Source organism: Saccopteryx bilineata, chromosome 2 (assembly GCF_036850765.1).
Source record: "Saccopteryx bilineata isolate mSacBil1 chromosome 2, mSacBil1_pri_phased_curated, whole genome shotgun sequence".
NCBI classification, from domain to species: Eukaryota; Metazoa; Chordata; class Mammalia; order Chiroptera; family Emballonuridae; genus Saccopteryx; species Saccopteryx bilineata.
Window position 1 is genome coordinate 192,115,670 of NC_089491.1, and position 14,043 is coordinate 192,129,712.

The 14,043-nt window shown below is 42.7% G+C and overlaps 1 protein-coding gene across 2 annotated transcripts in view; it reads right to left on the minus strand.

Annotated features, from left to right (window-relative positions):
- The window catches only part of CRYL1 (crystallin lambda 1), a 154,642-nt gene that overhangs the window by 39,474 nt on the left and 101,125 nt on the right, over positions 1-14,043 (minus strand). For both annotated transcript variants that reach the window (XM_066258991.1, XM_066258990.1), the window contains exon 4: positions 2,415-2,576. In XM_066258991.1, the coding sequence (XP_066115088.1) occupies positions 2,415-2,576 (162 nt within the window). The remainder of the gene's footprint in view (positions 1-2,414; positions 2,577-14,043) is intronic.

Sequence of the window (14,043 nt, forward strand, 5' to 3'; positions counted from 1 at the left end):
GGTTACTAGGGGACGGGGTTGTGGGGAGGGGAGTAAAGAGGGAAGTAAAGAGGAACAAATATAAGGTGACAGAAAACAATTTGACTTTGGGTGATGGACACACAACACAATCAACAGTTCAAATGCTATAGAAATATATATATCTAAAATCTATGTACTCTTATTGATCAATGTCACCCCAATAAATTTAATTCCCTGAATAAAATTTTTAAAAAGATTTCTTTTTTACGGCTGAGTAATATTTCATTGTATACAGATGCACCTCAGCTTTTTTATCCACTCGTGTACTGATGTCTATAAGGTTGCTTCCATATTTTGGCTACTGTAAGTAATGCTGCAATAAATATAAAAGTGTATATACTCTTTCAAATTAGTCTTTTGGATTTCTTTGGGTAAATACCCAAAAGGGGAATTGCTGGGTCATGTTAGATCTAATTTTAATTTTCTGAAGATACACCATACTGTTCTCCACAGTGGCTGCACCAGTCTGCATTCCCACCTGCAGTGCAGGAGGGTTCCCTTTTCTCCACACCCTCACAAGTACCTGTTGTTTGTTGATTTATTAATGAAAGTCATTCTAACAGGTCTGAAGTGATATGTCATTTTGATTTGTAGTTCCCTGATGATTAGTGACACTGAGCAAGTCTTGTCGAAGAACTTAACAGGTATGTTCTAAATAATTTGATTTAGTGGTTGTTTTTCTAAACTGCCTCAGAAATGAAAACATGGGTTAAACACTGCAAGTTCTCCAGCAAGAGCCTTACACTTCCATGAAGCCATCAAGTAACAATCGAGTAAGAACTTTACAGTTTCTAAGGGTTTTTATGGACACTGAAATGTCACAGAGCAAAGGCGTGATATGCTTCATGGGCTGTGGTATTTAGGTGCTTCGGTTAAGGTCCTCTTGGTGCTATTCACCTGTATTTGAATGGTAACTGAATGTGACTGGTTTTATTCTATGTTCTATGTGTTTAAGTCTCCTTATTTCATAATCATTCTTCACACATCCCACTATACTTCAGTACAAGGACATCTAGACACCTGAACCACACAGTCCTGTGACTGATGGTCTGAGCTGTCTGTCCCTCCTCACAGCATATAAAATCTAGCCAATATCTGTGACTTGCTCTTTTCCTTCATTCACCTCCTTGCACCAACCTAGGACCTCACAACTCTAAACTATTCTTGCTCAGAAAGAATGTTGCTCTCAGTTCCAGCAGCCCCCAGCCTCACTTGGGGTCAACCACACATAGATGGCAGTCCCAAGTGCTGGGAAGCGCTGCCCCGTCTCTGAGTCACGCCCACCCACCCTCCAAAGGCAGCACCTCCACTGCCCTGCCATGCTGCTCTGTGCTGGGCCAGTCCCAGTTCTGCAGAGTAATTCTGTTTCTCCAGGACCCAACTCTTCCCGAGCGTTCCTGCTCCCCACCCCCCCGTGATTCCCCAGGTATATATGCTCTTCCATGCCCACAGGTCCCCTCACGATTCTATACACCCCATGCTTGTTCTTGGCTAAGGGTCTTTCTTACATTCCTTTCCAGTCTCAAACATTCTTCTCTCTCATCAGCCCAACCAGATTCTATCTGGTCTGCCCTGTCTCTTGGTGTAGCCTCTCCCAAGCCTTAACCTCCAATGGCCTTTTGGTATTTAGGGTATGGCTGTCATCCTTTACTGTCATACTTCTGATGACTGGAACCAAGCTAGCTTTTCTGTCCTAACAGATCACCCTGGTTCTCCCAGGTCAAGCTGAGCTCACAGCTGGGACTCAAATGTCCACCAAGTGATCCCTGAGTCCCCTCTCTGACTTTTCACACTAATACATTAATCTCAAGAAGATGTACTGAATGCTTGCATGCCAACTTTAAACTCATTGTCCAATACGCATCATAATGCATACCTAGTGAATAAGTTTACCAGTAACTACAATGGACAGGTAGACAAGACCAACAAGAAGGAGGGGTTCCTAATGAATCAAAATCTCAGGAGTGAGACTCAATCTGAATTTTAGCAAAACTCATCCTACAAAGTAAAGTACAAGTGACCAGATCTATAATATCCTATGCCGTGTACACATTACTTTAACATAGATTTTTCTTTGGTAGGGGAATTATTAGTTTAGTATTGTTTGTCTTTGGCTTAACAGTGAGTTACTTGAGGGCAAATGTCTGTAAGGCTTGCCAGTTCTGTCCATTATGCATTAGGTACAATGGTACAATCCAGAAAATTTTTGTATAAAATTCTTTATCCAACTCTCTAAATATACTAAAAACCATTAAGTTGTACAATTTGAATTTTATGGTATGTGAATCATATCTCAATATATCAGTTAAAAAATATGAATGGATTAAACAAACATATTGCTCACCCCCAAACCAAAATGAGATGCTATCAATCTCCAGGTGTAACATACTCACAGGATGGGCCACAATGCACTGCTTCACATGTGCCAACCCAACAAACAGCTTGGAAGGCAGGAGGGTCGAGGTGGAGCTGCTAAGGACAACGTCATCACCGATGAGCCCATCTAGCTGAGCAAACACCTTCCTCTTCAGTCCCAGGTCTTCCGGAACACATTCCTGAGGAGGACACAGGCAATCACGACTCATGATCACTGCACTCAGGCCCTGGGCACAGCATATCAGGTTCTTTCATTCCAAAACTGAGCCAGTTAGAAAACCACAAGCAACCTTTTAAGAAAAACAAAAAAGCTTCTCAAAAATATGATAAATCTTGATATGTCTGGAAACTGGGTGATGCCTACAAGAGAAATGTATGTATTCTCTAGTTCTGTGATCTAGCAATTTCACGTCTAGGTATTAATCCAAAGAAATACAAAACACTGATTCAAAAAGACATATGCATCAAACCCCTATGTTTGTAACAACATTATTTATGATAGTTAAGATATGGAAGCAATCTAGGTGTCCATATAGATGACAAAGGCAACATAGTACATATATACCTTGGAACATTATACAACAATGAAAAATAATGAAATCTTGCCACTTGCAACAACACGGATGGACATATAGGGTATCAAGCTAAGTGAAAGGAGTCAGTCAGAGAAAGACAAATACATATGATTGTACTTATAAGTGGAATCTAATGACCAAAACAAATAAGCAAAACAGAAACACACTCACAGATATAGAGAATAAACAGAGGGGGCAAGGGGCTTGGGTTCTGGGTGAAAAAGATGAAGGTAATCAGAAGTACAAATTGATAGTTATAGAACAGTCATGGAGATGTAAAGTACAGCATAGGAAATATAGTCAATAATATTGGAATAACTATGTATAGTGTCAGGTGGGTACTAGACTATTGGGGGATCACTTCCTAAGTTATATAAATGTCTAATCACTGGGTTGTACACCTGAAACTAACATAATATTGTATGTCAACTGTAATTATAAAATAAATTTTAAAAATGAAAATTCTCATAATAAAAACATCTTTCAACTATATGGGGAAGAGGAGTCTACAAACAGGACACACTCAGCACCTCAGACAAAGTGCTATGGACATCAGGAGTGGCATCACCACATTCCCCCGTCTGTTATCTTTATGAAATGAGCAAATGTGTTGGCTCTATAATTCCCCACTGGCTTCTTGAACACCCATAGCTAACTGGAAATCCTTTGGAAAAATAACTTTGTTTTTAAAAAGCTAAAATTACTTGAATAAGAATTGGGGAGGCGGATAGAGATGCCTATTTGGATTAAATATTGCAGATAACAACCATACTGAAATCTTCATCACGTACAAAGCTGGGCTGGGAGATGACACTGTCAAACACCCAGTGCCAACCGCCAGTGAGGCCTGTCCCTGGGAATGGGCTGGCTGTGAAGGATCCCTGCTTTGGACTCACGCAGAATGGGAGGATGCTCGCTGCTCCCATCCTACAAGTATGAGAGGCATCCTTCTCTGTCTGCCACCAAGAGCTCCGGGAAATCACACCAGGGGCCACTCCAGCCAAGGTGGTCCCCCTCACCGGCAGTCAACAGGCCCTATGGGGGAACATCATTATTCTCAAGATCCATCCCCTAGTGAATTTAGGATCGTAGTTCTCAGATGTAGTCCACAACCATCATCATCAGAATCAGCATGGTGCTCGTTAAAATGCACATTCTCAGCCCTGGCAGGTTGGCCCAGCGATAGAGCATCAGCCTGACGTGTGGAAGTCCCAGGTTCAATTACCAGCCAGGGCACACAAGAGAAGCACTCATCTGCTTCTCCACCCTTCCTCTTCTCCTTTCTATCTCTCTCTTCCCCTCCCACAGCCAAGGCTCCTTTGGAGCAGAGTTGGCCCAGGTGCTAAGGATGGCTCCATGGCCTCCCCCTCAGGTGCTAGAACGGCTCTAGTTGCAATGGAGCAACGCCTCAGATGGGCAGAGCATCACCCCCTGGTGGGCATGCCGGGTGGATCCCCGTTGGGCACATCCGGGAGTCTGTCTGAAGGCCTCCCTGTTTCTAACTTCAGAAAAATACCAAAAAAAAATTTTTAATGCACATTCTCAGGCCCTCTCAGACCTACTGAATCAGAGTCTATGGGGTGGGACCTAAGCATCTGAATTTTTATCAAACATTCTGATAATTTTTTGATCCCTAATAAAGTTTAAGAGCTACCCTTCTGGCCCTGACCGGCTGGCTTAGTAGATAGAGCATCGGCCCGGCATATGGATGCCCTGGGTTCAATTCCTGGTTAGGACACACAGGAGAAGTGACCATCTGCTTCTCTTCCCCTTCTCTCCCTCTTCCGCTCTTGCAGCCAGTGGCTCGATTAGTTCAAGCGAGGGCCCAGGGTGCTGAAGATAGCTTGGCACTGAGGATAGCTCATTGATCTAAGTGTCAGCCTCAGGCAATAATATGAGCTCAGTTGATTCAAGCATCAGCTCCAGGCAGGGGTTGCCCAGTGGATCCCAGTTGGGGTGCATGCAGGAGTCTGTCTATTTCCCCTCCTCTCACTTAACAAAAAATACAAGCCACCATTCTGAGGTGTGGGTCCAAAGTGTGGTGTGCTACCCGATATATCCTCAGGGCTCTGTCCCCTCCCTTCCCCCATGAAGGATATGCCCCAATTAGTGTGTTAGCACTGCAGTATTAGAAATAGCATGAACACCAGCAGATAACCAGATGAGTGGAAAAGTGGAAGTGCAATACTGAAGTACCACTAGGAACTGTATGAAAACCTCCCTCAAAAATAAAGAAAATATTTTCAGGCCTGATTTAATAATATCTAATAGTTAATAATAATAACTGATGTTTTGAAATCAGCTGTGTAAATATTATGACTTGAATTCCATTTCTATATCATCTACAAGATTTTAAAATTTAATTCAAAGGGCACGGTATTAATATTGTATATGTTTATTCTTTTTAAAAATACAATCAAACCATGTGAAATTTTATGAAGAACCAAAGGTCATACCATCAGCACATCTGAAAGATGGAGAAAATGGAGTCATTTAAGAACTGTAAAGCCCATTGTGTTAAATCCCCTTATCAAACAGGGAAAAAGGCTACAGTAGCAGGCTGGCTGTATTGAGTAATTCCTGGATCAGTTAAGTCTGCAAGTTTGGTTAAGTTTAAATGAAGCCTTGTAGTAAAGCCAGAGACTAAGAATGATGCAGATACTGTGTAAGCTAATAAAAGGGCCCTTGTGAATGGCCCTATTGTGAGCCTGCCATGCAGCTTCTCCTCTGAAACTCTATGCCTTTCTTCAGATCGTCTGATTATCAAAGAGTCAAGAAAACTTGAACCCAAGGAAACCCAAACCTGCATTTTTAACGGCACATCGGCTTGAAGTTTTGTGGTAGTTGTTGTTGTTGTTTTTAATAGTAACCCAATTGTGATCAATTTGCTGAGCCAGGGTTATGGTGCCTCCCTTGTCTGTGTCAAGCCTGGAGTTCATTTCCGCTCTTCATTGGGGAGCTGACTCCCCTGGTCTGAGAGAGGAGTCTGACACACCGTTAATCAGGGCCTTCATCACTTGCGGTGGATTACAAAGCTAAGAAAGGCTACCTGCTTTTTCTCTGTCCTCAGGGGATTGGGAGGAAAGGTGGGGAGAGTACAAGAATGAGCAGGCTAACAGCCTAACAGCAGAGCAGCCTGCTCTCTCTAAACCGCAGCAATGTGACTGGGTGAGCACACCCCACCCACCCCCATGCATGCTCAACTCTAGTGTCTTTCAGGAGCCTTTTTAGAGAAAGCCACCAAATGTAAAATGCTAGCAAAAGCTCCATCTCCACAGAAGGTAACTGGCTAGACTTTGCTTAATTAAACTCTGACAATACTTTCAAAGAAATGACTAGTGTTTTTCTTTGGTTTGTTTTGAGGTGGGAGGGAGATAACACCCTCATGTAAAACCATCCTGGTGGCATGCTCCAATTTTGACAAACAAAACAAAACTTTGGGGATGAGGAAAACACAGTGTAACTTTCCAAGCATCATAACTATTGCTGGTACATCAAAAGGAGGTCACCTGTGTCAGGCAGCCTCGGATGGTTAAGCAATGGCATTCAGTTTAAACGCCCCTTTTTCCCTTCCCTCCTTGAAAAGTAGAAACTGAATGATAGTATGATAGGTATAACTTTAATTCTCTCTTACTTACATTTTTTTTTGTATTTTTTTGAAGTGAGAAGCAGGGAGGCAGAGAGACAGACTCCTGCATGCACCTGACCAGGATCCACCCAGCATGCCCACCAGGGGGTGATGCTCTGCCCATCTGAGGCGTCACTCTGTTGCAATTGGAGCCATTCTAGAGCCTGAGGCAGAGGCCACAGAGCCATCCTCAGTGCCCAGGGCCAACTTTGCTCCAATGGAGCCTTGGTTGCGGGAGGAGAAGAGAGAGACAGAGAGGAAGGAGAAGGGGAGGGGTGGAGAAGCAGATGGGCGCTTCTCCTGTGTGCCCTGGCCAGGAATTGAACTCTTGCAACAGGGACTCTTGCACGTCAGGCCGACGCTCTACCACTGAGTCAACCAGCCACAGCCTCTAACTTACTTACATTTTAAAAAGTAAATCACTTATAAATGTCCCCATTTTACTGTTAGTAAAGCTTCCCCGTGACAGCATTCAACTCATTAGGGCTGCCTCAAAAAAGCCAAGTGGCCTCAACCAGTCAGCCCGGGGTCACTCCTGCAAAGGACCTGCTGGGTAAGACGAATGTCTGAGCTTCACTCACTTGCTGTGTAGCAACATGCATTTTCCAAAACAAATATTGTCACTGGGGAAAATTAAATTTCATTGATTTAAAAAAAGAAAAAATCAACTCAGGCATTTTAGATAGATGTCCTGTTGCTAGAAGACCTACATTTACTAATGTACAATGTCTGAGAATAATCTTCAATGTGCTTTCCAGAAAGAAAAACTAAGAAGACTTGAGCACCAAAGACAGTTTACATACAAAAAACTTCTGTCTAGCCAATTTTAGGAAGAAGGACAGGGAAAGAAAGATGAGCTCAAAATCCCTCTCGAATCTCGGCAGAGGGCAATTCTTTCTGAAGCTGAAGACGTAAGTGCCCTACATGGTAACTCTGTCCATTAGCACTAGTCAAACCTCTGGCTTCCCTCTGTCCCGCTGTTTCTCACTACTTCTTCCCAGTGCTCAATCTTAAAAAATCAGGTTAATAGTCTGTGATGACTATACTTCTCAAGAAGTAAACATAAAACTACCAAAAAAAAAAAAAAAAAGGCAAACCTTGCTCTAGAAAAAACAGTATGTGTTAAGGATAAAGGGAAACAGTTCAATATCACAGGCAATAAATTGCTCTATGCCCTGACCAGAGGCTGATCTTTTTCCTTAAAAATCAAAATAAAGTTTTTTAAAATGCACATTATGACCCTAAACAGATTTTATAACAAAATAGAACAAATTATAGCCAATCAAGAGAGAATTTGCCAAAGTAAAAATCAGTGTAGACCAAATTTAGGGACATTAATTCCTGGGGCTTAGGTATTAAGATTAGCAGGATTAGCCCTGGCAGGTTGGCTCAGTGGTAGGGCGTCGGCCTGGCATGCAGAGGTCCCGGTTCGATTCCCAGCCAGGGCACACAGGAGAAGCGCCCATCTGCTTCTCCACCCCTCCCCCTCTCCTTCCTTTCTGTCTTTCTCTTTCCCTTCCGCAGCCCAGGCTCCATTGGAGCAAAGATGGCCCGGGCACTGGGGATGGCTCCTTGGCCTCTGCCCCAGGCGCTAGAGTGGCCCTGGTCGCAACAGAGCAACGCCCCGGAGGGGCAGAGCGTCGCCCCCTGGTGGGCGTGCCGGGTGGATCCCAGTCGGGCGCATGCGGGAGTTTGTCTCTCCCCATTTCCAGCTTCAGAAAAATACAAAAAAAAAAAAAAAAAATTAGCAGGATTACTGTGGTTTGCATTAAACAGCAATCCTTTCTTGGGATGACCACATACGTCAACAACTGTCCTAGTGAGGTTTCTATTCCATTCTCATTCCAATGATTTTTTTTTTTTTTCCTGAAGCTGGAAACGGGGAGAGACAGACAGACTCCCTCATGCGCCCGACCGGGATCCACCCGGCACATGCTCTGCCCACCAGGGGGCGAATGCTTTGCCCCTACGGGGCGTCGCTCTGCCACGACCAGAGCCACTCTAGCGCCTGGGGCAGAGGCCAAGGAGCCATCCCCAGTGCCCGGGACATCTTTGCTCCAATGGAGCCTTGGCTGCGGGAGGGGAAGAGAGAGACAGAGAGGAAGGAGGGGTTAGGGGTGGAGAAGCAAATGGGCGCTTCTCCTGTGTGCCCTGGCCGGGAATCGAACCTGGGTCCCCCACACGCCAGGCCGACGCTCTACCGCTGAGCCAACTGGCCAGGGCCCCAATGATTTTTATTTGCACCTTTTATGAAATCATTAGTTTAGAATTGGGTTACAATGCTTGATGTGAAAAAGAATTATACAATTAAAATATTGCAGTTAAGCCTGCAAGTAGCATATAATTTTATGGCATTTCTAAATAATATTTCTCATGAAGAAAAAGTGAGATTTTTAAATACAAAGTTTTTACTTAAAGTACTGGAAATAGTATGAAACAAAATTTAATAAGGCATCAAAATAAAATTTTAAGAAGAAAAATGTAAAATAGATAACGATGTGAAGGAACATCACATCACATTATATCAATCACTAAAAGCACTTATTATCAGTGAGGAATATTGTTAAATTCCAGCTGACACTTCAGACACTGAGAGAAGCCCTCAAGTTATTTTTTAAATAATTGGCTTTATATTGAACACATGTGATGCATTTACATCTGTGACCTCTAATTGTAATACAGCAATTCTCAAAGCAGCAGAGAACTGAGGGAGAAAGTCTGTTAGTGAGGTTGAGGGGGGAAAAACATGGAAATTAAAATACATTCCTCTTGAGAATAATTTAACTTAATATTTTTAGCCAAAACACTTTGTTATTGCTATGAGTAAAAACAACAATTTGCATTCGATATATTTTGTTGCATGAGAACCAGTTTTAAGAAAATGTTCTGATTTTTGAAAATTCAGATTTGTTTCATAGTATAACACTAGTTTTGCTTACAACCATATACGTATATGTTTGACTATAAAATAACTTTATAGTATTTTGAAGAGGAATAGCATCATCTAGGCACTAGATACCTATATCTTGATTCCATCTGTCCACAGAGAAACCAAAAACTGAAGCCACTTATTCCTACAGTTGTGTAAGTGCAACATAACTTTAAAAAATTTGTGTTAAAAATTCTAAAAGGCAGTTTTCCTCATCTTAAGGTGATATACTCTATTTGCTGGAATAAGATATTTGCTATAAATAAAAATACTTTTAAGAACAGGTAGGGCTTACAAACTTTGGGTAAGAATTTTACAACTTTTTTAGAAGAAATTAGGCTATCTTTATTATTTTAAAAATACAAATAATTATTTTTAAATACATTTGTTTTATTTAGCTTTGACAACCAGACCCCTTATGTTTGCCTCTTCCTGATTCCTTTTTTATTTATTTATTTATTTATTTATTTATATTTTTCTGAAGCTGGAAATGGGGAGGCAGTCAGACTTCCGCATGCGCCCGACCGGGATCTACCCAGCACGCCCACCAGGGGGCGATGCTCTGCCCATCTGGGGCGGTGCTCTATTGTGACTAGAGCCATTCTAGCGCCTGAGGCAGAGGCCACGAAGCCATCCTCAGCACCCGGGCCAACTCTGCTCCAATGGAGCCTCGGCTGCGGGAGGGGAAGAGAGAGACAGAGAGGAAGGAAAGGGGGAGGGGTGGAGAAGCAGATGGGCGCTTCTCCTGTGTGCCCTGGCCAGGAATCGAACCCGGGACTTCCGCACACCAGGCCGATGCTCTACCCACTGAGCCAACTGGCCAGGGCCTTGATTCCTTTTTATCTCAATTTCTCTATGTCACGGAGGAGAACCACACTTTTTTATAATTCTGTCTATAATAACAAAGTCATTTAATTTTATTTTAAATGTATTTCTTCTTTAAAAATGGGATTGAGTTCCTTTTATGTAACAGTCCTTATGTGATCTTTTCTGTGTCAATAGTGCTTAGTACCAACACTTGGCCATAACCTAGCTCTCAATTTCCAAGGTTACTCTGGCCTGTGGCAATATGAGTATGCACTCATAGGGTCATACATAAATTATCGGAAGCACTATGCTTGCCCCTTATTATTCTACCAAACTTTCAGAAGGCAACCAAGCAGTGTGCTCCTCACCAGACACTGTACAAAAGGGCATGTGTCAGCCTGAGATCCTTAAATGAGGCCTCCCTACCTCACAAGCATGAAGTTTCCTAGGAAGTATCCAAGTCAAGCTGAGGTCTGGTGGCATCACGACGTCAACCGCCTGCATTGCCAGGCCAGGTGAAACTGGTAAAGAAATGCTCAGAAACAGCTAACAGCAGTTCTGATATTTTACCTCCCATTCAGAAAAAATAAATACATAAATTTAAAAGATGGCAAATATAAATGTATAGAAGTATTTGTTTATTGTTTTGTCTTGTGTTTATTTAAAAGTGACCTTTGTCCTGTGATCCTCAAAGGCTGTATTCTCAGTGAACTGGTGGATTAAATTTAACAAAAATATCCTATGTGCTGAGGCAAAAGAGAGGCAGCTTGTCTTGATCAGAGTTTCCCACTGGGAAGGACATGGAGCAGAGAGAAAGGTAAACTGACTTGTGAATTCATATTCATGAGCCTGAATTCCAGCCGTGCTGCTTGAAGCTCAGGACTGCATCCTGCCACCAACTCATCCAACTGACAAGCCTCTGCGTCTGCCCCTCCAGGATGTCTACACAGTTGGTGGCATTGGTACTGTCCCTGTGAGCCGAGTAAAGACTGGTATGCTCAAACCCGGCACGGTGGTCACCTTTGCTCTGGTCAACTTTACAACTGAAGTCAAGTCTGTTGAAATGCACCTGAAGCTTTGAGTGAAGCTCTTTCTAGGGACAGTGTGGGCTTCAAAGTTAAGAATGTACTTGTCAAAGATATTCATCATAGGAGTGTGGCTGGTGACAGCAAAGATGATCCATCAATGCAAGCAACTAGCTTCAAAGCTCAGGTGACTATCCTGACCCACTCAGACCAGATCAGTGCTGGCTGTGCACCTGTGCTGGACTGTCACACAGCTCACAGGGCTGGCAGATTCACTGAGCTGAGGGAGACAGATCATCCTTCTGGGAAAAAGCTGAAAGATGGCCCAAAGTTTAAAATCTGGTGATGCTGCCATTGTGGATATGGTTCCTGGCAAGTCCATGTATGCTGAGAGCTTCTCTGACTATCCTCCCCTGGGCCGCTGTGCTGTTCGTGACATGAGACAGACAGTTGCTGTGGGTGTCATCAGAGCCATGGACAAGAAGGCAGCTGGAGTTGACAAAGTCACCAAGTCTGCCCAGAAACGTCAGACAGCTACATGAATATTGTCCCCCATGCCCGCTACCCAGTCTTAATCAGTCCTGGAAGAGCAATCTCAGAACTGTTTGTCTCAGTTGGTCACTTAAGTTGAATAGTAAAAGATGGGTTACCGATTACAGTGCATCATAACCCTTCAGAAGGAAAGGAGGATGTTTGTTTTGTGGGCCATTTGGTTTTGTGTGTATGGCAGTTTTTAAGTTGTTAGTTTATAAAATCAGTGCTTTTCCATGGAAACAACTTGATCAAAAATCTGTCACAGAATTTTGAGACCCATTAAATAATGTTTAATGAGAAAAAAATTGACATCATAAAAGAGAATCAGACAAACCTAGCACTGTGTAGCCTCTCTCTCAATTATTAATAAAAAAATTTGTTTTCCGTTAGAACAGGGAAGAAACACAATAAGCTTGACGTACTGAACGAATATGGAGAGCCTTGCACCCAAAGGCTGAAAAACACACATTCTTTTCAAGCACAAATGGAACACTTACAAAAAAGATGCCTGTGTACTAAATTATAGTGCAGCATTCATAATTCCAAAGGATTCATATCATATAAGCCATTTCCTCTAACTACAATGCAATTAAGACAAAAATTACAAACAAAAAGTCACCCTACAGGCTTAGAAAATTGAAAATAAACTTCTAAATAATTCACAGGACAAAATAAAATTCTTATGAAAATCAAAATATACTTAGATCTGAGCAGTAATAAAATACTGCATATCAAAACAGGTGGGGCCCGACCTGTGGGGGCACAGTGAGTCAAGTGTCGACCTGGAACACTGAGGTTGTCTTTTGAAACCCTGGGCTTGTTTGGTCAAGGCACATATGGGAATTGATGCTTCCTGCTCCTCCCTCTTCTCTCTCTCTCTCTCTTCTATCTATAAAAATAAATAAATTTTTAAAAATCTAAAAAGAATTTTTTAAAAAGTGGAGTATAACTAAAACTGTTCTTGAAAAAATTTACTTTTTAATTTTTTTAAGAAAAGGCCCAAAATATTAATAAGCCAAGCATCCAATTTAAGAAATCAGAAATAGGACAGACTATAAAGAAAATGTAAAAATATAATAAAGATAACAGAAGTCAATAAAATAGAAATAGGTCAGGTACAGAGAATCAATATCAAAATTAACTCTTTAAGAAGATTTATAACCAGGGCACACAGAAGAAGCGCCCATCTGCTTCTCCACCCTTCCTCCTCTCCTTCCTCTCTGTCTCTCTCTTCCCCTCCTGCAGCCAAGGCTCCATTGGAGCAAAGTTGGCCCGGGCGCTGAGGATGGCTCTGTGGCCTCTGCCTCAGGCACTAGAATAGCTCCAGCTGCAATACAGCAATGCCCCAGATGGGCAGAGCATCGCCCCCTACTGGGCATGCCGGGTGGATCCTGGTCAGGTGCATTGTGGGAGCCTGACTGCCTCCCCGCTTCTAACTTCAGAATAAAAAAAAAAAAAAAAAGACTTATAACACTGGCAAGCCTCTAGGGAGGCCTCTTCTGCTCAGTCACTAACAACTGGAGCTCCTCGGAGCTCAGTCCAGGGTGTGCTTCTCTTCCCAACAGCACAAAACCTACCACTATTAACAACCCACGGCAGCTGCAGGAAGAAAACTGAAATAAAAACCTTTATCCCTGAGGAAAAAGCAACACAACATATGTGCCCCCCTCCCCCGGAAAGCTAGGGACACTGAGAAGGCCACATTCCCAAACCATTACAGGAGAGTGCCTGCCTAAGACTAGTCTTAATCAGAGCCACAAGAAAAGCCAGCACCGCTGCTCACCACCACCAGGCTAACACATAGTAAGTAATAAGTAACAGAAGAAAACTTCTGGGAGAGGGACAGAAAGAAAATATGGAAAGAGGTGCTCTCTGAGGTTAGTGCAAAGGGAAGACAAAAAAGCTGAGGGTAGAGCAGCTATTCAAGGGAAAACACTCTGTGGCCAACCAGTCTTCACCTTCAACACAAGGCATTGCCAGAGGAATCTGAAACCTGTCCTGCACCCAGCAGTAACCACAGCAATTCATAAACCTTAAATCTTGCCTACGTTCTAACTACATTAAGTCAAATACCCACAGTAAAAGCCTAGCAGCAGGAAAGGCATGCCAAAGCCCAGGCATAAAAACTGTTTACCTCCATATCTACTA